Below are 22075 nucleotides of genomic sequence, written 5' to 3'. Positions count from 1 at the left end.
CAGAGGAGACTCCGGTCTGTAATGCAGCTGTACGAAGCGTTTTGAGGGTTGTTGATAGAAACTTCAAGCGCAGTTTCCTCTCCTTTTCTGCTTTCTGTCCCCCTGTCAAGGACCTCTGAGTGAGGCACACTCGGTCTAGCCTGAGTCTAGTGCCCACTGTTTACTGAGAATGTCACCAGGCTTGGTGAGTCGCAAACAAAGGGAGGTCTGTTCTTTTTGTGCCGTCCATGATTGTCATCTCCCGGCTCGGCAAAAACTAAGCCAAAGACTGGGGGAAGTTAGAGGTTTGAACTCAACAAGCCAACATGAAAATGGAGAGAAGAGAATGTGAGAGCAAATGAAAATCAGTGTTCCAAGGATGAAAAACATAGCCAGACCCTTGAAGCACTGTCTTGTTTGTAAACATCTGCAGCTATCCGGGTGTGCAGGACAGAACTGGTGCGCAACTTCAAAATGAGACTGGAAAAGTAGAAGCAAATCGTTTTCTGAGGACAACAAAAAGACGCATATTGAGATGGTGCCTGGGAAGGTGAGCCAAGTGGACAGGACTCGAAGACCCTCTCTGCCCGCCCCCTCTGTTTACAATCAAAGCTAAAGCTGTCTGGCAGCCTCGCTTGCTGTGCGATTGAAGTTCTAATTTTATTGTCATAAAAATCTTCTGGCGAGCGGCGGCCCTAAAGCATCTGAAGAGGAGCCTTTGAAACTCCACTCTCTAATGTTTTAAGAGTTCTGTCCTGCAATAGCCATCTGAAATACATTCAACTGTGTCAGAACAGAACTCACGAGAGGGTCAGCGGCGCTCCTTAAAAGTTTGGTGTTTAAGAGGTGCTGGGGCACTGGGGGCAGATGGAGCGTGGAAGCAGCTGCCAAACATCTGCAACCCTCCTTTGTAATCTGTGGCTGTTCACCACTGCCTTTGTCACAAACTTCCTGCCACATAGCACAAAGTGTGGAATATGGTCAAAAATTAATTTGGGTCCACAAAGCAAGGTCTTTGGGGCATATGCCAATTTGCATTGCGCCAAAGACCCAATTAAGCTTTGTAAAAAAAAAAAAAAAAAAAGAGGGGGGGGCAGCGAAACTAAATCCCCTGAATTATACAAAACAGACCCAAAAAAAAAGTCATATCAACATCGTTAGTCATGACTATTTTGCAGCAACATTCATTCAAGTGCAATGATTGAAACATTGTGCGAACCAATCCTGCACATGGAAACAAAAATCCCACGTCTTCATTCAGCTGCCACCCTCTTTATCTCTTTCTCCTGCTCCTCCCATCACAGCTGTCTGTAGAATTTGTTCTCCTGGCTAAAGCCGTCAACTTCCACTGTGCACTTGTAGTCAACAGCACACGTAGTGTGCAATTCCTCAGGTTGCGAGGAAAAAACGAGCGACGGATGAACACGCGCGCCTGATTAAAAAAAAAAAACAACAAAAAAATAAACAGCCGTCATTTAGAGGACGAAAAGTCGAAGGAGTTGATCCATTCGGGGGAATGTCCCTCAACATGAGGGCAGCTGATCAAGGATATTGAAAAGTGCACCGTATTGGAGCGTTTGGCAGCGGCGCGAGAGACTTTTACGCACAGCTTTTTTTTTTTTTTTTTTTTGCTATGGCACCGCTTTTGGATAGACGCGCTCCAGCTTTGCTCTTAATTTGGAGTTACTGCGTGGTGGCCGACACGACTTTTACGAATTTTTCCGTGGACAACGAGTTTCACTCCAGCTTCATTCACCGCCGGCTGAGAAGCCAGGAGCGCCGAGAGATGCAGCGGGAGATCCTCTCCATCCTGGGGCTGCCGCACCGGCCGCGACCGCACCTCCACGGCAAGCACAACTCTGCTCCCATGTTTATGTTGGACCTGTACAACGCCATGTCCACGGAGGTGGACGAGGACAGATACTCTTATCCGTACAAGCCCATCTTCACCACGCAGGCACCCCCCATCGCCAGCCTGCAAGACAACAACTTCCTGAATGATGCAGACATGGTCATGAGCTTTGTCAATCTAGGTAGGATGTCTTCTCCTCCTCACATAAGTATTTTTGGTTCGTTTCCTTTGCAAGTCTAAATGTACTCCCATAATACACATTTTAGTGATGGCACGCCAAAAGGCACTAACTTGTGTCAGTTCAAATTTCACAAACACGAGTATCTGCAAGTCTGCATATGCAGCTTGTCATAAATCACCATCTTGACTGATCACTTTCCTCATGCTATCTTCAGACATTGTGTGGTGTGCACGAGAAGGAGAACAGCAATACTCCCACTGAAGTTTACAGGCTTCTCTGTTCAACAGCTGTGCAGCAGCAAACGTTCAGGTGCTGCCACCATGGATGTTGGAGCAGATCGCTGCCATGTCAAACATGTGTTGTCTAAAGAATGAGTAAAACGGGATCAAAGTGCTTTGGGTTGTCCCTTCAAACTGTGATTCAGAGGCGCCCCTATCTGTTGAACAATGACGCTTAACTATGAGCCATCCTTAATTAAGTCAGATGCAGTTGGTCACACAAAGAGGCTGTAAACGAAGAGGATATCTTTCTATTGCATTAAGGATTTCTGTACAAAGTAAAACGTTCATAAGTCAATATAAACTCCGTGAAGCGAATGCAGTTCAGGGCTGCACTTTTAGACTCCTGGTAAGCTCATTGTCGGAGCATCTTGGCAGGAGAGAGGGAGGTGACACTGGCTTCTCCGCTGCACTGTGTAATTACTGCGGGAGCTGCTTGCATTGTGACTATTTTTGACAGGCTGCAACACAGATGGATTTGACCACAAAAGACTCCTAAATTCAAAAGGCCTCGCAAAGTGCGCAGCCAAGGGTGAATGCAGAAGTACGATGAGGAAGAAGCAAGAAAGATGAGAGAGGCGCTTGCACTTGATTGTGAGATATGTCAGCAACGACATGCCTCGGCCACTATGAATTTCATGTGGTATTTATTATTTTTTTTTTCTTGGGGGGGGGGGCACTCCCGTATGTGTTGGACGTGCCTATGGGGTTTTATTGCCACATTTGATACAATCAACTTCCTGGAAGCTTGCTTAGAAGCAACAGGTACACTTTGTTTGGTTGCCTTCACAATGAGCGTAAGGGAGAATGAGACGGCTTGTCCATTTCCTCTCCAAATTCCTTTCTTTCCACGTTTGCTCATTGCGGTTTTTATTTTCATTTAGGTTGCCTGACAGTAGAATGAGTGTGGCTTTTATTTAAAGACAGTCCCTCGGCTCTTGGGAAGTCACCCGGGCATTTGTCCCAAGGTGCATTAGCCTATTTCCTGAAAAGCATCTTTTAATGCACTGGTTTATACTTTACTTTTAGTGTCGGTCTAAATACACTGATGACACAGACTAAAGTGTATTTATTTCCAGTAAGCCGACAATATATTCCGTGAAATCCTAGTTGCTCTACCGTATCATTTTTTTTTTTTGATTGTCACCCAGAAGGGGGAAGAATTCTTTCGAGTCAGCTTGCGTGAGAGGCCAGCGAGGGTTGGTGCGGGCTTTGGGACAGACCCCCCATCCAGGGACGTCCTCTCGCTGAGTCACCTCCGTTTGAAAGGCCAGCTGTGTAAATGGCTTACAGCATACGTTTAGAATGCACAGCACTATGCACGCAGCCTGGGCCACCCAAACACGTCGCGCATGTTGCACATGAAGCTATAAGAGGGCACTTAACAAAGCATACCTTTTATGCAGCGTATACGGACGCCTTGTAGAATTGTCGGCTCATTTCAACAATACATATCTGATTTTAACAGAAACTGTTAAGAATGATGTCCCTGTTCAAGAATGTAAGGTAGATCCAGGGTCGGTAGATGGGTACTTGACGTTTAACGCATTGGCGGGCCGTCCATTTCACACCGAGGCCTTTGGTGAAGTCCTACTTAGTCTGACTTGAATAAATCCCCCTCATAATACCTTATAATACATTTATGACACCACAGCTGGAGAAATAATATACATACACACACTTACGGACGACTGACCTAGCTTCTTTTGAAAAGGCCGTCTTGAAAATTGCCTTGCAAGTGTATCTGCAATTAAATCCACATTTATCCCTCCTTCGGCCATTGTGGTTTAAAAAAACCCAAAATATATTGTTGATAGCGCTACCCTCTCACGAGTGAGTATCCAATCACAAGACGTGTTCATCACTTTCAGCGTAAGGCCAGTGAGAAGCCTCACTGTAACTAACTCGTGATCTGATTGGCTCTCGCAACTGTCTATCAACTGTATGCGCCCCAACACTCACACAGAAGAGACGCCTGCACAAATGTACCTGAAGAACTCGGACAAATAGTGCGCGCTACTGGTATTATTGAAATCTGCCTGGCAACATGAGATAGGTGAATTCTGATTGGATAAAAACTCTCACCTAAAAATACAACACTGGGATATAATATGAATGTGAAGAATATGATCACGATTTCTTGATTATTTTAGGGCAGCAGAGAAGGCCTCGAAGGCCTTGACCGCCCACCGCTGGTTTAAAGTGATTGTAGAGGTCTATGGTAGGATTATTGCTCAGCCGCAATTAATTAAGTATTGAACAAGTATTTCATCTATAACAAAACAGCTTTCAGGGCTTTTGGCCAGTGCTTCTGAAACGGTGCACCGTAGTTCATTCACTCAGCTCAGGTTTTAATAGCCAAGCTATAGTACATTCCCGCGCAGAGTTCCAATTAAGTAGTCTGACTTTGGTGTCCAGGATGACTGAAACAGAACCAACGTAGTCACCTGTGTTTGTGTAGGAGGAGGAATGCTGAGAGTCATCGTCTTTTACTGTAACACATTGACATAAAAGATTTTAGTCACAGCTTCCCTGCAATTCAAATAAACGTACCCTGAGATGAGTGTGGTAATAAGTGTATGTAGACTTCAGTCACGATTGTCATTAGTTGTTATTAAATTTATGAACAGACGATGAAGCTGATTTTTGTAATGACTTCAATGGACTCGCATTGTAATTTAATAATATTATTATTATTATTATTACTATTTTATTATTATTATTATTATTATTATTATTGTTATTATTATTGTTATTATTATTTGAATTAATAATAATTCTATTGTGTATTTCACTGCAGTTCAAAAGAATGCTGTTCAGTTTATTGTCGCTTTAATTTGTAATTCCTCATTCTGTTTATATGCGTGTCACGGTGCGCTCGTATGTTTCTGTGTTTGGAATGGAAGACAGAGAAAGCAGCTCGTGTGTCTGCGCTCTCAGTGGGTGATTTGTTTTTCTGAACAAGCCTTTTAAAAAGTAATAGCTTGTCATCATCATGGATCATGTCATCACACGACAGCAGATATATCTGTGTTGTGCTGCTGTAATCAGTGCCAGATGTGATGTATTTTCCAAAAATGAGCAAAAAAAAAATACCCTACATGCTTTTGCGCTTCTTGGCTATTGCAAAATGCTAGTTTGCAATTCTGAAATGATACTAGTGTGTTGTGACAGAGAGGAAGTGTGTAGCTTCGACTCAGCAGGTAATTATCTTCTGCGTTACCGTGGTGACCTGACAGGCCAACACCTGGCTACCTGCACCATCCCACCTCTTCACTCCCTTAGGGGTTTGCGCTTGCATGTCTGCCTGTTATTCCTGCCACCTGAAGCTGTTGCAAGGTCCATGCAGTGAAATTCATAACTAATACATATGGTGAGATTTCATCGAAGTTTTGAGCCACAGTATTGTGTCACCAACTCTCGGCACTTGCACGCTCCAATCATACCAAAGGCATGCATTCATCCATTGTCTCCCCACCTATGCGCCTATTCCTCCTCGCATTCCTCCGCAGTGGGCTGCACGTGGAGCAGAGGTTAATATAGATGTTTCCCACTGTCTGCAGGCCAGAGCAGCTGTGCAGAGAAACTTGATATTTTCAGAGTCCCTCATTGCAACCTCCTCCATCATGTCTGGCCCTGTCTCCGATCCATCCCGCACGCAAGAAGACCACATGACACCCATTGTCCCTCGTTTCCTTCCTACACTAATATTGATAGTATTGACTATCAGCTCCGGATCGGTTAGTTAACACAGCCCCCGATGGGGTTCGTTGTATTTAATCTACAAGCTCTGGCCCTCGTCTCCTGAGGTTTAAGCCTCCCGTGCACTCAGACATAAAACATTTCAACACTTTCTTTTGTGTGTTTTTCCACTCCCCACCTCTTTCTTGCACACATCCACACACTTTCTCTGAAGCCCAAACACACACACCCTCGATTTCTCACTTTCCCACCCTCATAAATACACACATATTTTTGTCCATCTATTCCAACAATGTGGCTCGAATTCAACTTCGTCAAATGGTCGCAGAATACACACGCGAGCGATTGACTGCAATCCCTTCCTCAGTTCATGAAATCACTCCTAGACCTCGCCAAATAAAACTAAAAATATACACCTTTTAAGTGTGGAAGAAACATGCTTGCACTTTTCGGATGCCCAAAAGGAATGTTCTTTGAGCTCATTAGTGTTATTCAGGGCATGTTTTACGGCCTTGTGAAGAGTGGGGAGTGAGCAGATGCAATGGAATGTTACAGTAGGTAGAAATGTGTCAGGTCATTCCTTTTAATGCCCGCCACGATTTGATCTATTATGCAGCGTGCTGGTGGATAAATCAATACCAGAAAACAAGGAAAAATAATCTTACATCTCCAGCGGCTGTCAAAACAGTTCCAGGAAAAAAAAAATTCTCTTCTGGATCCGATTCACCTGTTGAACCAAGGCGTCCAAAATGGCATCTGGGAGTACGCAACGACAAGATCTTCTTCATTGGCAGGAATGTTGGTTCTCGTTTTTCTGCCCTGTACACATTTGGAAGTAAACCGGCAGAAATTGTCTCTCACACAACAACGTATGCTCAATCATAAAACAAACCGAATAAAAACAATATTTAAAAAAAAAAGAGCACAAGAAAACTCAGTCCATTTTTATTCACACCAGTTTTGCCACTTCTCTTTCATCTGGGTTACTCCGGCCTTGGCTTATCAGTGACCTGCAGCATATCAAACTCCCCAGCATGTCAATGACTACTAAGCGAAAGCTGATAGAGCCGCTCTTCGTAGGTGGTAATAGAAATCGGGTGGAGTGAAAAAGCAAAGCGTTATATCAGAAAACCATCGCGTTCCTTCAAAGCAAATCAGGCACTTTTTTTTTTCAATCTCTGGGAACAGGATGTGCTCTCACATTTATGCGTTTGTGCATAATAAAACACACTATTTCACAGCCACTTTCCCTGCCTGGTCACAAGCATTGTGTTATGTGTGTTTGAGTTCCTAGCAGAACATTGCCTTAGCGGAAGCCCCATAATACCGACCAGACTCTGCTGACCAGATCAAAGCTCGCAAGAGCAGCAACAAATGTTTTTAATGGTATGGCGAGGAAACGTGACATCGGTTATTTGTAGCCTTAAAACGGGAAGGCTATAATGTTGTTATTCTTCTTATTATTAAAATGATTAATCTTAAAGCAAATATTCAACCATTTCTTGGTTTTACTCATTTTATCATGGGCATTTTATTGATTTTGGTTTGAAAGATCCAATTGTTCAAAAATGAATAAATATTTTTAGGTATATTAATAGGCTACATCCATATGACCTTTGACTCCATGTCTCTTGACTGGGTTGTGATAAAAAAAAAGAAAATAGCTTAAATGACTGTGTGCAGCTGAAATATTGTGTTGAATTGTTCAAAATTATCAGCGTTCTTTCTCAGCCAACGCTGCAGACAGTCAGACCCGGCTGCAGAAAGAAATTACAGGGGAGGGGCATTTCTTTTTTGGCGAGGTGCACACTTCCTCAACCTAAATTCGATGTGCTCCATTAGCAACGGGGCCGCTCGCCATTTCTGTAAACAAACATGTACAAATTAATTTAATGAAATTAAGAAAGATGCCATATTTGGCCGTTGAAAATCTGTTGGTGTTATTAACACCACAAATATGGCCCAAATAAAATATGTTTGGGAGACGGTCACAATGTCGCATGGGGTTGCAGAATCTTGGCTTGAGTGCAAAGTAAATGCAAAAGTTCATAAGAAGAGACAGGAAGGAAGGTTGAGCTGGTTGTGGTTGCCGAGGCCCACAAAATGAAAGAACATAAAAACACATGCGCGAAAGGTCGCTGTTGGTGTAGTGATTCACTCGCCTGACTTTCATGCAGGCAGAGGGCAGTGCCAGTAAAAAAAAAATAGGTTTGCTTTAGTGAGGAAAATAAGAAACTATTCCCATCATAAAACCCACCGGATACAAATGTAAAAAGGTTGGAGCAGGTGGAGTGCAGTGAGAGCGACAATAATTTTCCATTCTTCAGGGGCGCTGCTAGCATGACAGCTGACATTCAAGGGGGCACCAATACCCATTATAAATTTGAATTCAATTGGAGAATTTGGATTGTAGCCAAACTCATTGCCAGCAGTCCGTCTTGAGAGGGGCATATAAAATTGATTGTGGGGCCCAATTATGATTCCACCGTAAACAACTGTGTTCGTGCATCGAGTGCAACAGTGTGACATTCTACAGGCAAGATACTTGGTGGGCGGTCCCGGGCTACTGTGGCCCACCCTTGGCGACGGGTGTGGTAGTAGCTATAAAAATGCCAAATTTTACCACGTGGGCCACCATGCTCCACCCGGCAGAAAGTGATTCAATGAATGCCTTTGGAGGACTTGACTCATGTATGACACGTCATTTTAGGGTATTTCCTGTCACCAAGAATCTGTGCTGTGTTTTATTGGAAAGACACACATCGCTCCAACAAAAAAACGATTTGAGACCGGGGTACGATACGATTCAGGAATGGTACCTTTTCAAGTGGAAATATTCAATTCAGCTTGATTGGGTGCGATTACAATTTGATGTGGTGCATCTGCAGCATTTGTCATATTTATTGGGATATGTAATTATAGAAAAGCTCTCCAAAGCTTGTTAACTATTCAAGTTAATTCAATTAAAATAATCAACAAATCATCAGCAACATCTTGCCGATTTATATCTGGTCTGCATCGGTCATAAACGACGGATTGATATGTATCAATACATGAGGTGCGTGTGTTGCCTTAATTAAAAATGACTCATTTTCCCATTCAAAACGATTTTTCTTTCACCCCTAGCTGTAACCAAATTTAAATCGATCTATCTATTTTCTATGCTACTCATCCTGATCAGAGTTGCAGGAGCTGCAGTCTATCCCAAGATAGACTCCAGGTGGTTGGTTGTGGTTGGTTGTCAGTCAATCACAAAGCACCCGCTGTAGATTGACCGATTACCTATTGCACTGTTACTGAATGGGAGCGATACCCGTGCTGCTTGCACGGAAGTCAGATGAATGAATCATTGGTAACTTAACTGAGGAAAGTTACATATGGACCTCTTCAGTGCAGGTTTTTCATCTTACACAACAGATTTGATCAATCTGTGACCTTTTGGAGCTAAGTTATGAGAGTTTTGCGTTGTAATTGCTTCGCCCACATTTAATGGCGCAGAGCCGTAGACTAAATGATTGGTAATATTGTGTTGCCCATCTGTTTCAAATTTGGCTACAATTGGGGGAATTGCGTAGTAGGAGTTTGTTTAAGTATGGTTCCTGGAATTTGGCAAAACCACTGCAAGATGGAGGTCACCAGCTGGTCAGTTATGGTGATGGCGTGGTGAGGGGAGGTTGGGGTACTGCTGTTGAACCGAGCAAAGAAAGTGTTGAGCTCCTCCGTAATGGAGTTGGGATGATTTCACTTTACCAGCGCAGGTTTAAAGCTTCTGTTCGTCATTAAATCCAGCCCCCTATTCACCTTGTTCCTATAGCGGATCTTAGTCATCCTCTTGAACTCTGACCCCAGACGCCCTCAGTCTTTACCTGTCTCGTTGTTTCTCACTTGATTATTTGCTTGTCATTCTGATATATCTTGATGATGATGATGATGATGTCCCAGTGTCGCCGGCGTGCTGGAGCCTATCCCAGCAATTTTCAGGCAGTAGGCGGGGCACACCCTTAACTGGTTGCCAGCCAATTCATATTAAAATTCCCCCGCATTCCCATTAGCTTTGCGTTGAGTCGTCCAGATTTCCCACTTTGTCCAACACTTCTGGGGTGAGTCTCAGCCATGAGACACAATCACTCCAGCATGTCCTGGGTGTTACCTGGGACTTTCTACCGATGGGTCATGCTTGGAACACCTCACCGGGGAGGCGTCCAGTTGCCCGAGCCACTTCATTGGCCTCCTCTCAATGGGGAGGAGCTGTGGCTCTACTCTGACCACCTCTCAGACAGAATTTATTACCCTGTATCTAAGGGAGAACACAGTCACCCTGCAGACAAAACCCATTTTGGCGCGATCTTGTTACTTAGGTGATGGTAGGAAAGTAGTAAATCATGAATGGAGAGTTTCGCGAGCTTGTTGTCAAAATCTCAAGTCAGATTTAAAATTTATGACATTCACTGATGCAACATTGTGCAAACGACAAAATAATACTACTATTTAAAAAAAAAAAAACAGTCTAAGCGTTTTTATTTCGGTCTCACTGAGGAGTGGCTGGTGTTGCCCAATCCCCTTCCAGCAAATTCATACCTCTGATTGAACATACCGCCCTACTGCATCCATTATAACATTCCCTAGAACAGATTGGGCAAGTTAGCACATGAATGGTCAACAGAGACAACTCCTCTATGAGGATGTCATTCTGTTACATTTACGTATCTGCAGATACAGGAAGAGTCATTGAAACATGCGGTTGCACTTGATCATCTCTAAACAAGCAGCAGTCCGGCATGTTCTCTGTGTTCCGTGCTGTTCCATGTGGAGTATACCGTAAATCTCAGTGATGCCCAGTGAAGCATGAGGTGGAACCTCGTTCGATGCTTTATAGCAGCAGAGGGAAAGCATGTTTGATGATTGCGCTGAGAGACAAGAAAGGCCGAGACCTGTGATCTGCAGACGGCCTGCAGGCTAGAGAACTCATAAAGGTTTGGTTTGACCACAAGTAAAAGACTCTTCTTCCTGTGGTTACTGCCTCAACTTGCACACATGTAGTCTGAGTGGCACGTGCACGCCCTCAGGCGGACACACACACACGCACACACACGTGCATGCGCTTCTGTGAATCTGTGCACAAATGCTGCAATGAGTTTAATTAATGATTGAAGTGTGACTAAGTTCCAACGTAAAAGTCCGTTGACCTTTTTCCAGTATAAATACATCACACGGGCATGATGTCATCAGTCGTCAGCAGCGGGCAGGAAGTGTCTTGACACAGTAATCGCCCGACTGCGGTTGACTGAAAGATCAAACCCTCTTTAAACTTTATAGGATAAACATCTTGAGCAACTTGTCCCTTCTCTGCAATCCCGATTTCTCCCGCAAGCTCGTGGAAACTATGACTACTACTTGTTCTCCGGATTGTAATTAAAACATTGTCAGGGCAACTGAGAGGAAGAAAAAAAAAAAAAAAAAAAAGATGCGGATCGTTTTATCGTGTCAGTCAAATATGCATGGCTTGTGAATGTTCCAGTTTCTGCCATCAGAAAATGATCAACATTTGACTGATCATGGGATTCAGCTGTATTGTAAGACTTAATTAACTTCACAGGGATGTTGTGGAACAGACAACTCAAGGGATCGGAAGGCATTAAAATAGTGAGGGGGGCGAGCGGGGGGGGGGTGACGATTAAGCCCAAGTGCGGCAGTGCCAGGGGTGAGATCCCCCTGGGCCCCCTGCCATGCAGCGGAAGTGTTCAAGGTGCTACGGAGGGGTGTGATGGTGCTGAGCAGACACTTGGGCTAATGTGAGCCGTCAGATCTGTCTGCTGTTGCTCCGGAGGCCGAGGTGTCTGGGAAGGGACGAGTGAGGAAGGAGAAAGGGGAGACGGACAAACAATATGATTTTTTTTTTTTTCTAGAGTTGATACAATATTTTTGTTCTTAAAAAATGAACACAGATGAGAATCAGACAATTGTTTGCTTTAAAAAACCATTGGATGGTGCTGAGTGGCTTATTTTAGCTTCTTATCTCAGTGTAGTGGATCCTTAAATGGAGAACTGTCATAGTACACACTTATTTACCCTGATGACACAAAAGCAAGACAGATTTCTGCGCTTTGGAGATGAGTCTTGTCATTGCACATGTTACACAGCGATCCTTGAAGCAAATGTTATATTCTTTTACTTTTATTATTAAAAAGGACATACTAGAGTTTGGTCAAACCTGATTACCGTATTTTCCAGACTATAAGGTGCACCTGTATATGTGCCGCAGCAACTCATTCGGGGAAAATAAAATAAAACAATACATAAAAAAAAAACAACAACAAAAAAACAATATACAAGCCGCACCAGGCTATAAGCCACAGTTTTCTGTAGACAAAAAAGAGTTGTTTACTGCATGTACAGAACAATTTTGTGCTGTGAATGACATAAATGTACCATAACAGATTCTTAAAACAGTGCCTTGTGAACACGGCAACAACTTTGCTAATTAAAACAGAACAGACCCAAAAGAAAAAAAAAATCTAGATTTTTATAGCGTATTTTCTGAACTATACAGCGCCCCTACTGGTGGAAAAGAAACTCTACAGAAAAGCCACATCATTGTATTAGCCGCATGGTTCTAAATCTAGGAAAAAAGTATAGTCCGGAAAATACGGTCGAGAGATCAGTTATGTTTCGGTGATGGGTCTAAAGAATTTGTATATAAACTACCTAATGTGCTAATATCCACATTTAAATTGAGAGTGTCAGCAAAGGAATCAAGTTATTTTTAATTTCATTTTGATTTTGGTGTATAATTACAGCCCTACACGTGATAGACATGTGGGCCTTAGACAAAACACGCTGGTCGTTGACGACAGGAATCATTTCTTTATAGCATGAAAATGATGTCTTGGCACTGCGGTTGCCGGGTGCATTTACAACTCAAACAGATCGGGAGTTATATTGCATCATTCATCATCTTTGTTTTGCTTTGCTATATGTGGTCACGTCACGTCAAATGATGTGTGCTCACGCTGCTTAATCAGAAGCTTGGATGAAAAGGAAATCAGATAGCAGTCTCAATGATGAAAGCTTTTTAGTTTGTGTGTGCGTGCATTTTTTGTTGCATCTGTAATTATGGATTACAGAAAGCCATAATGATTGTCTATCTGTGCCGTGACGCACAAGGCTGTCTGCTTCACAGGCACTGCTTTGTGATACTTTTCCCATGTGTGTGCATGATGTGGACCCTCTGCACACTTATGCAGTAAGAGTGGGTATGTTTACTTTGTTTGCGGTGTGCGTGCGTGTGAATGTGCGTTTGTAGCACAGGTGGAGCAATGGCTAAACACTCCTGCCTTCAGGAAGTCATTAATGTTTCTGAACGTTTGCTTCCCACATCTAATGAGTGCCATGCTACTGTAATTGTCAGAGCAGGTTTGTGGTTCGGCTAAAGCTCCACTTGGATCTGATGCTGCCGCAAACTACACAAACTCGTACCTTGACATTTCTGAGGAGGCTAATGTCTCTCAAAAGAATTCAGCTGTTATAGAGCAGGGCTACTTTGGGAGCTGCTTTGCTCTAAATCAGACATGGGCAAACTACGGCCCGGGGGCCACATGCGGCCCGTTAAATGTTTTAATCCGGCCCGTCAAACTTGAAAAAAAAATTTAATCAATAAACCTTGTTAATTTTTTTTTGTCGTTTTTAAAATACATATATCTTGTTGTAATGCTTTTGTTCACTTTCATTTAAAATGATTTTTTTTTTCTCCGATGAGGTGAGGTTACCAAAACACTCCATCCATCCGCTCCTGGTCCGGCCCCTCTGTCAAATTTTAGAACCCATTGTGGCCCGCCAATCAAAAGGTTTGCCCACACCAGCTCTAAATGATAAATGTTGATATTTAAGGTGCAGACAGTGTTTAAAGTTGCAAGCACATATTTGGAGTCTCTCCGAATGTTGACTGGGTTTATAAGCGACATAAAAGAAATGAGAGGTGGAGTCTGCTGGGGGGAAGAAAAAAAAACATCAGAGCAACTAGAGCAGAGGAAGCAGCAGGTGCACTGAGAGTAAAACAACTCTGCACAGGCATGTGTCAAGCATGTGTAGTGGCACATGCGTAATGATGACATCATGCCACACTTACATTGCCAACATCTGCTTTGGAACATGTGTGCCGTCATCAGAAATTCTCATTAAATTGCGGCGTTTATGTGCCTGAGCGTAAGTGAGATGTCGGTTTGAAAAATAAATCGCTCTGCCTTTGCCGAGAAAGTTGTTATGTAGTAAAGAACATCTGATGGGTGGAGCTTAAATCAACAAAGAGGGGGCATGGAGGAGAAAGTTAAAGTAGAAGTTGGGAAGATTTCTGTAAATGAATGTAATGCAAATTTTATACACACTTTTCATGTACCGTTTCTCCTCACAAGGGCCGCGGGGGTGCTGGAGCCTATCCCAGCTATCTTTGGGCTGTAGGCGGGAGACACCCTGAACTGGTTGCAAGCCAATCACAGGGCACACAGAGACCAACAACCATCCGCGCTCAAACTCATACCTAGAGGCAATTTAGAGTGTCCAGTCAACCTGCCATGCATGTTTTTGGAATGTGGGCGGAAACCAGAGAGAAAACCCACACGGGCACAGGGAGAACATGCAAACGCCACACACTATATTAGAGCAAATAAAACATTGAAAACGCTTTGCACATTTTCAATTCAAGACCCACATTTTATATATGGATCCTGCGCGTGACTCAAATTAACATTAACTCATTCACTACCAGCCAAGTAAAAAAAAAAAAAAAAAAAGATTTTTGACGTATTTAGCCGTCAATGGCAGTCAATGCGTTAAAGTATTGTGTTTCAAAAATGACAGATTATATATACAGCACATTTGTGTTGTCCAGAGCAGATTAGTCTTCTCTGCGATCGACTGGCAATCAATTCAGGTTCAACCTCACTTGTGACCCTAATGAAGACAAAACATGTAACGGATGCAATTTAGTCTGACAATTGGAAAGTCAATGAAAAGATAACCTGGGAATCATTTTGAGAAGCGCTGATCCAAAATGTTTGTGGCTGTGTGTGAGGTCTGCCTGAGTGTGAATCAGAGACGAAAAGTGGATAGAATTATCGAGAGTTGAGGCTCTGATCCCAGAGACGTCCTGCCGGGACATAAGAGGAACATGCTGAGGGGTGGTGGGGGTGATGTGGCTTAGGGGGGAGTTTGGGTCACTTTCCAACGGGGTTTCAATGGGGTGGTTAGTGTTGTGGAGATGAGTTGAACTAAGTACTCCAAACATGGATTCTCAACTCACGAGAACCAGATGAGGGGTGGACTGGATGCCTCTCCGATGGAGGGACAAGAGCTGCCCTCGTAAACTTGTCAGAGTGTGCCTGCGTCTTTATCATGGTGCTCACCAGATGTATCGCGTCTCGCCCCTCATGTAGGAGCGACCGTCGAGAAACTCACCAGCTTCCAACCGCTGCCATTCAACGACAATTCCTGATCTGCATGCGATCCGAGTTCTCTGAAGTCAACTTTTGTTTCCTTCTTGCAGTGGAGCACGACAAGGAATTCCTACCGGTGCGACGACATCATCGAGAATTCCGATTTGACCTGTCCCAGATTCCTGAAGGCGAGGCTGTCACTGCTGCTGAGTTTCGTATTTATAAAGACTTCATTCATGAACGCTTTGATAACGAAACCTTTCGCATCAGCATCTACCAAGTGTTGGAGGAATATACTGACAGGTGAGTAGTTTTATTTTGTCTCAATATGTGTTACGGTATGTACTGGTGTGTCCAATTTGACCCCCCCTCAAATATAGAGACTGACTCTATTGTCATTATTGATTTTTTTCTGTTGTCCAAAAGTGTCCTATAGTGAACAACACAAGTGGTGTGTTCGTCTACATGAACGAATCAAATGTCTGTGACACACTATCTGCCTGGTTAGAAAATAGGTCAAGAGACATGAATGGCTGCATAAAGAACAAGAGATTTGACTCTCCAGAAAGGCGACAAAATCACAAGGTCCTTGGTTGAACAATGTGACTGACCTTGCACCAGCTTGCTGAATTTCTCACAGACTTGGACTTTTTTCACAATTATTTTCTTCCTCCTGGAGTTCCTTCTGGCTTTCACCGTCTTTCCGCCTTTGGACTTATGACTCATGTTGCTACAAAACTTCAGCCCGTGATGGACTGTGTGTGGTGTATGAATGGCCAGTCATTTATAAAGTCATTATTGTCAATTAAAGAAATGAAGTGTTCCCTTGGGCATCGCCATCTGGAGCGCCCCCTGCTCCATTCTCCCGGCCTCCCTCTTTGCTTGACATTCCTTCAAAATCTCTCGACTGCTACTTGTGGTTTGCCGCTTGTGACACTCTCATCTTCTGTGTTCTCCGCACAGAGAGTCAGACCTTTTTCTCCTGGACTCACGAGTCATCTGGGCTGCGGAGGAAGGATGGCTGGTTTTTGATGTGACGGCCACCAGCAACCACTGGGTCCTCAACCCGGGTAGAAATCTGGGCCTGCAGTTGGCTCTAGAGGGCACAAATGGTGAGTGCCACAAGCATATGTATATATATATAATTCAAGTAAATATCTGTTACAAGCTTCGCAAAGAAATAGTTGAAAAATGTGAATAATCGCGATTAATCATTTTTTGTGATTAATTAGTTAAAAAAATTCATCACTCTCCAGCACTTATATATATATATATATATATATATTTATATATATATATATATATATATATATATATATATATTTATATATATATATATATATATATATATATATATATATATATTTATATATATAATATTAAAAGGTGCGATTCCCCTCCTATCAAAATAAAAGTACGGGAATCAGATAATACCGTCAAACCCCAAACTACCGGCAGCCTGGTTAGCATGCTTGCAGGAAGGATGTCACGTTGCCACATTTTTTGTGAATATAACCGCTTGAGGTTGTCATCGCCATGCTGGTTCGTTAGTCTTCGGAAAACACTGTCAACAAACAGCGTTGATGACATGAGTGTGATTAATGACATGATCTCTCACAGGTTGGCGGGATTTTACATGCTTGGCCAGGAAAACAGATGCTTTCATGATAAGGGAGGGAACGTGCAAACTATGAGTGTGTGTTGTGTGTTGAAATTGCCTATGAGCAGTTACGGGCGAGCATGTGTAGACAGGCACACTAAATGGTCTGCCGGCGGCGACAACCAGGAGCCTTGATTTACCACCAAACGGTGATCAGATGCACATTCATCTGTGCAAGCACGGGGGCACATGCACACACATGCACGCACACACACGCACGCACAACATGCAAACAGGAAGTGAAGGCCTTGATGTTCACTATTGACTCTAGAGTAATTCTAGGATCAAAGGTTTTGGGTTGCTCCGCCCCCATTCTGGCTGTATGCATATATGTATATAAACACAAAGTAGCAAATCAAAACTGGAACTCGGCAAATTGGAAGCGACAGAGAAACCTAACAGAAGTACTAACCCAATAAAGACTGAAAAGAAGCAGGGAACTAAATTCAAACAAGCTGACAAAATGAGGAAACATGGGGACAAAACACAAGTTGCTGAGACAACGGGGTGACGAGCACAGGGGGACACAAAAACCTAACGAGACAGACAAGGAAAACTTCCATCCATCCTCACAAGGGTCGCGGGGGTGCTGGAACTTAAATAAGTAATTTTCAATATGTCAAGTGGGTTTTTATTTCCAAATGAGAAGCACACATCTCATTTCCAACTTAATTTCATTGTCAATGACCATGATTTGTCTGCACTCTTTTCTGTGTCACCCTCTACAGGCGACAGTATAAACCCTCGAGCCGCAGGGCTGATCGGTCGGAGTGGGCCGCAGAACAAACAACCATTCATGGTGGCCTTTTTCAAAGCCACCGAGGTGCACCTGCGAAGCATTCGCTCAGCACAAGGAGGCGCCAAGCAGCGGAACCCGAATCGCTCCAAAGGGGCCAAGAGTCAAGAGGCCTTGCGAGTGGCCAACATTGCAGGTAATCGACAAAACTGCGTTCAGAAGGAGTAAACCACACAGAACATGATACGGTTACATGCAAAAAAATACAAAATCAATCTGTGCGCTATACTCATTACATGAAACATTACATCATATCTCAAAATTCATCTGCAGAGAAGCCTGCCAGGAACCTGCCAGTTTGTCCATTTATCAAAGTAAATTCAATCATTTCAAAATGTTTTTAACAACCAACATAGCAGTCATTTTTACGCATAACTAACAGTCAGAACATTTGACAAAGACAAAACATGCAATCCATATTGCATGACCTTTCACTGGAGGTGTGAGAGGTTCATGTTTATGGGAACGGCTGAAACATTCGACCGCAATGCCAGAGATTTGAGTATCCCTCGGCCGCCTTTGTTTATTTACACGAACATTACAAGAGCATTTGGGCCCATGTTCTCTACGAGGAGGTAAAAGGCTTTTTATGGCAGAGCACATCTGGGGTGTGCTGCGGGGCAACCGGGGCCACAAACACATGAGCCTGTTTGGAAGTTTTTTTGACCAGCATCCTCCCTAAGTGGATGATGAGAACCAGTCGCTTTTATTCACTGAAAACTTGGAATCTTCTTGGGCAGAAATGCAGCACAGGACAGCAGAACTAGAGTGAAAGTCAACTATTGTTCTGCAACGCAAATGTGGGAAACTGCAGTGACAAAAAAAATAAATAAAATTTAAAAAATAAAAATATATATATATTTTTTTTTATTTATTTATTTATTTATTTTTATTTATTTGTATGGGTTGGGGGGGGCATTGCAAAAAAAAAAAAAAATCTAATAAATCAGAACGAAATGACCAGTATCCTATTTGTTACTCAACAAATTTTATGAACTATATTCACTCAGTGTTATTGACTTCGTACAAGTTAACGCAGTGTTAGCTTTCAGGTTCTTTGTTGAGCCAAACGATAAAAGCATCTAACGTTCAACTTATTTGCAGGTGTAATGAATAACATTTATATTGCATAAGAACGTCCTAAGTAGCACCTCAGGGCTTGAAAAATACAAACATAGATGTTCATTGTTTATTTTTTTTCTTGCTTTTGAAAAATGCTATGCAAGCTAACTTGGCTATAATATTTGGCGCCCTTGGCTCTGAATGTTAGCAAAAAACAAATGCGGGTATATGAGAACTATTTTTTGCTTATTGTCTTAGAATAAGGGGTTCTATCTTTCCCAATGGAGTTAATTTAAGTTATTTGACTACACATTACGCTTCTGCTCAATGTGCCAATAAAAGTTGGACATTGTGCCAGTGGTTTCAGGAAGCAGTGTAACACAGAATTTGCACGTTGCAAAGTGTTTCTTCTTACATTTTGCTTGGCGAATGAACTCCGCAAGGTTTTGGAAACCAAACGATGTGTTTGAAGGCATTTTTATTATTTTTTTGGCGGGCGAAACTTTAAGCTGCCGTAACGTGACCTCTGATCTGGGTGGCCCACTTGCAAATTGTTGCTGGATTTGAAGATGATTTCCGAAAGCGAATGTTGAAATGTCTGGATTTGAATCTGCGCTGCTTCAACTGTGCCTAATTGTTGTTTGAGAAAGACAAATGTCTCCACCACTCCTTCCACAGAAAACAGCAGCACTGATCAGAAGCAGGCGTGCAAGAAGCACGAGCTGTACGTCAGCTTCCGAGATCTCGGGTGGCAGGTACGTGCTCCTCGCAATCGAATGTCACATCTCGGCCTCCTTCTGTGTCAGCTCTGTACATCATTCTCCTGTCCCATGCCCAGGACTGGATCATCGCCCCTGAAGGATACGCGGCGTACTACTGCGAGGGCGAGTGCGCCTTCCCACTCAACTCATACATGAACGCCACAAACCACGCCATTGTGCAAACTCTCGTGAGTAATCTTGAGCAGGTTTTACAGTCTAATCACTGTAAAGACCAGGGGTGGGCAAACTTTTTGATTGGCAAACCACAATGGGTTCTAAAATTTGACAGAGGGGCCGGACCAGGAGCAGATGGATGGAGTGTTTTGGTCACCTCACCTCATCAGAGGAAAAAAAATCCATTTAATTTTAAATGAAAGTGAACAAAAGCATGACAACAAAACATATGTCTTTGACACACCAGAGTATTTAGAAAATAAAACATTAACAAGGTTTATTCATTTAATTTTTTTTTAAGTTCGGCGGGCCGGATTAAAATGTTTAACGGGCCGCATGTGGCCCCCGCGCCGTAGTTTGCTCACACCTGGTCAAAACAATGCTGAATTGACTTTTGGACCAAAACCTCCCCAAAATGACCGCCTATTTTTTTTTTCTTCTTCTGGCACACACAGGTTCACTTCATCAACCCGGACACGGTTCCAAAGCCTTGTTGTGCTCCCACACAGCTCCACGCCATCTCAGTCCTCTACTTTGACGACAGCTCCAATGTCATCCTCAAAAAGTACCGCAACATGGTGGTCAGAGCTTGTGGCTGCCACTAGACACCGGTCACCTTGTCACATACGAGTCACAACACACACACACGCACCCCCCTACCCCCACACGCAATGTCACGCGTAGCCAGACACAATCCTGACAACTTTTGGCACAAGCGCATGCGGTCCAAGACAATTTCCTGTGCGCAAAAAGCTCTTGTTTCATCTTCAGGGTTGTCTCCAAGTAAACACTGTGTTGTGTGGCTGAAATGGAATTTTAAATTATACACACACACACAAACACGTGTGCGCAGATGTACACGCGCGCACACACCCACACACGCACCCCCCCCCCCCCCACACACACACACACACTTGTGCTTTCTACTGTGTATATAAAACATTTTAAGCCGTGTATTCATTCCCCATCAACAATCTTGTTTATTTTCGGTTGTGTTAGTTCCTTCTTTTGCTGTAGATGTTTATTTCTTACAAGAGAACCTGGACTCAAGTTAGGACTTAATGAACTGTACAAACGAATTGTAAATAATGTTGTCAAACTAAGAAAATAGTGTATTTATTTCCTGAGAAGTCAGTCAGGTTTGTGTGTTTGTGACGCTTTCCCACACAAAGAACTTGGAAGGGAAAGGAAACATAAAATGGTCCTGGGATTGACTGACCACTCGTCCAGGGTGTATCCCGCCTCTCGTCTGAAGTCAGCTGGGCCCGGTTCCAGCTCACCCACCACACTAATGAGGACAAGCAGTATAGAAAATGGCTGGATACATAAGCATAAAATGACTCTGACGTGACTATGCGCACATTTGTCATGGAAACAGTGACTTATTTAATCAGTCGGAGCTGCTACATAAACTTGAAAGCTTTTTTTTTCTCACAAATTGTCTGAGGGAGGAGGTGGGGAATGGCATGGATTGTGGGGATTGTGCGCGCAGTGTTTTGTGCTCCTGACGTGCTCAGGTTCTCTGCTGTAATAAAAACTGTCATATTCAAGGCGGTGTATTTTTTGCAAAGACGTCTAAAATGTTCTTTGGGCATTTAATGTGCATGAATTGCACAAGTGAGTTGAAAAATCTAATAAGAAATCTGTATGGTAGATTTGCATCTCCAATTTTTTCACAGATGAAATGCGTGTTCCTGTCAACCTCATGCAGTGAAGAAGTCAATGGCAAAAATCAGTCAGAGGGATATTTAATTTTAACAGTACGATGATTATGGTGGTTGTATTTTGCAGCGATGTTGTGTAGGACAGTTTCTTTTATTTTGGTGGCCCTGTTTAGCTCTCGACAAAATATTACAGACAACTCTCATCATGACAGTTTAAATCAAAATGTACCATTGTTATTGTAGTATTTTAAGGGAGATTTTGGATACTGATTATTAATTTGATAATTTTAGATTGCGCACCTAATGTACGGCTGATGGTTATTGTAATTTTTGTGTTTATTTACCTGAAAGTGTGACTATCAAAAACAATTTAGACTTTACCTCCTCGTTCTTCAGTTGGAATTAATATCAGTACATAGTAAAATATCAGTAGATTCGGAGTTTTTATTTATTTATTTATTTATTTATTTTATGATTTAGGCCATTATTTTATGAGGGTGACAACCGCGTTTCATTCAATCAAGATTGTCTCTATTAT

At 42.9% G+C, this 22075-nt stretch overlaps 1 protein-coding gene across 1 annotated transcript; it reads left to right on the top strand.

Moving 5' to 3' along the window:
* Positions 1 to 1287: 1287 nt before the first annotated feature.
* Positions 1288 to 21372, top strand: LOC148339777 (bone morphogenetic protein 7-like). Its single transcript, XM_088289700.1, has 7 exons — positions 1288 to 2012; positions 15531 to 15723; positions 16384 to 16532; positions 17809 to 18012; positions 19617 to 19693; positions 19777 to 19887; positions 20329 to 21372. The coding sequence occupies exons 1-7, from the start codon at positions 1613 to 1615 to the stop codon at positions 20476 to 20478; spliced, it is 1284 nt and encodes a 427-aa protein (XP_088145826.1). The 5' UTR covers positions 1288 to 1612; the 3' UTR covers positions 20479 to 21372.
* Positions 21373 to 22075: the final 703 nt, after the last annotated feature.

Source organism: Idiotropiscis lumnitzeri, chromosome 3 (assembly GCF_059441095.1).
Source record: "Idiotropiscis lumnitzeri isolate Australia: NSW breed Sydney's pygmy pipehorse chromosome 3, RoL_Ilum_1.0, whole genome shotgun sequence".
NCBI classification, from domain to species: domain Eukaryota; kingdom Metazoa; phylum Chordata; class Actinopteri; order Syngnathiformes; family Syngnathidae; genus Idiotropiscis; species Idiotropiscis lumnitzeri.
Note: the sequence above shows the minus strand (reverse complement) of the source record. Positions and strands in the feature narration are given on the sequence as shown.

Coding starts and splice junctions, on each gene's coding strand:
- LOC148339777 (XM_088289700.1), top strand. CDS start 1,613: ATGGCACCGCTTTTGGATAGACGCGCTCCAGCTTTGCTCTTAATTTGG. Junction 2,013..15,530: donor CATGAGCTTTGTCAATCTAG/GTAGGATGTCTT, acceptor TCCTTCTTGCAG/TGGAGCACGACAAGGAATTC. Junction 19,888..20,328: donor ACGCCATTGTGCAAACTCTC/GTGAGTAATCTT, acceptor TGGCACACACAG/GTTCACTTCATCAACCCGGA.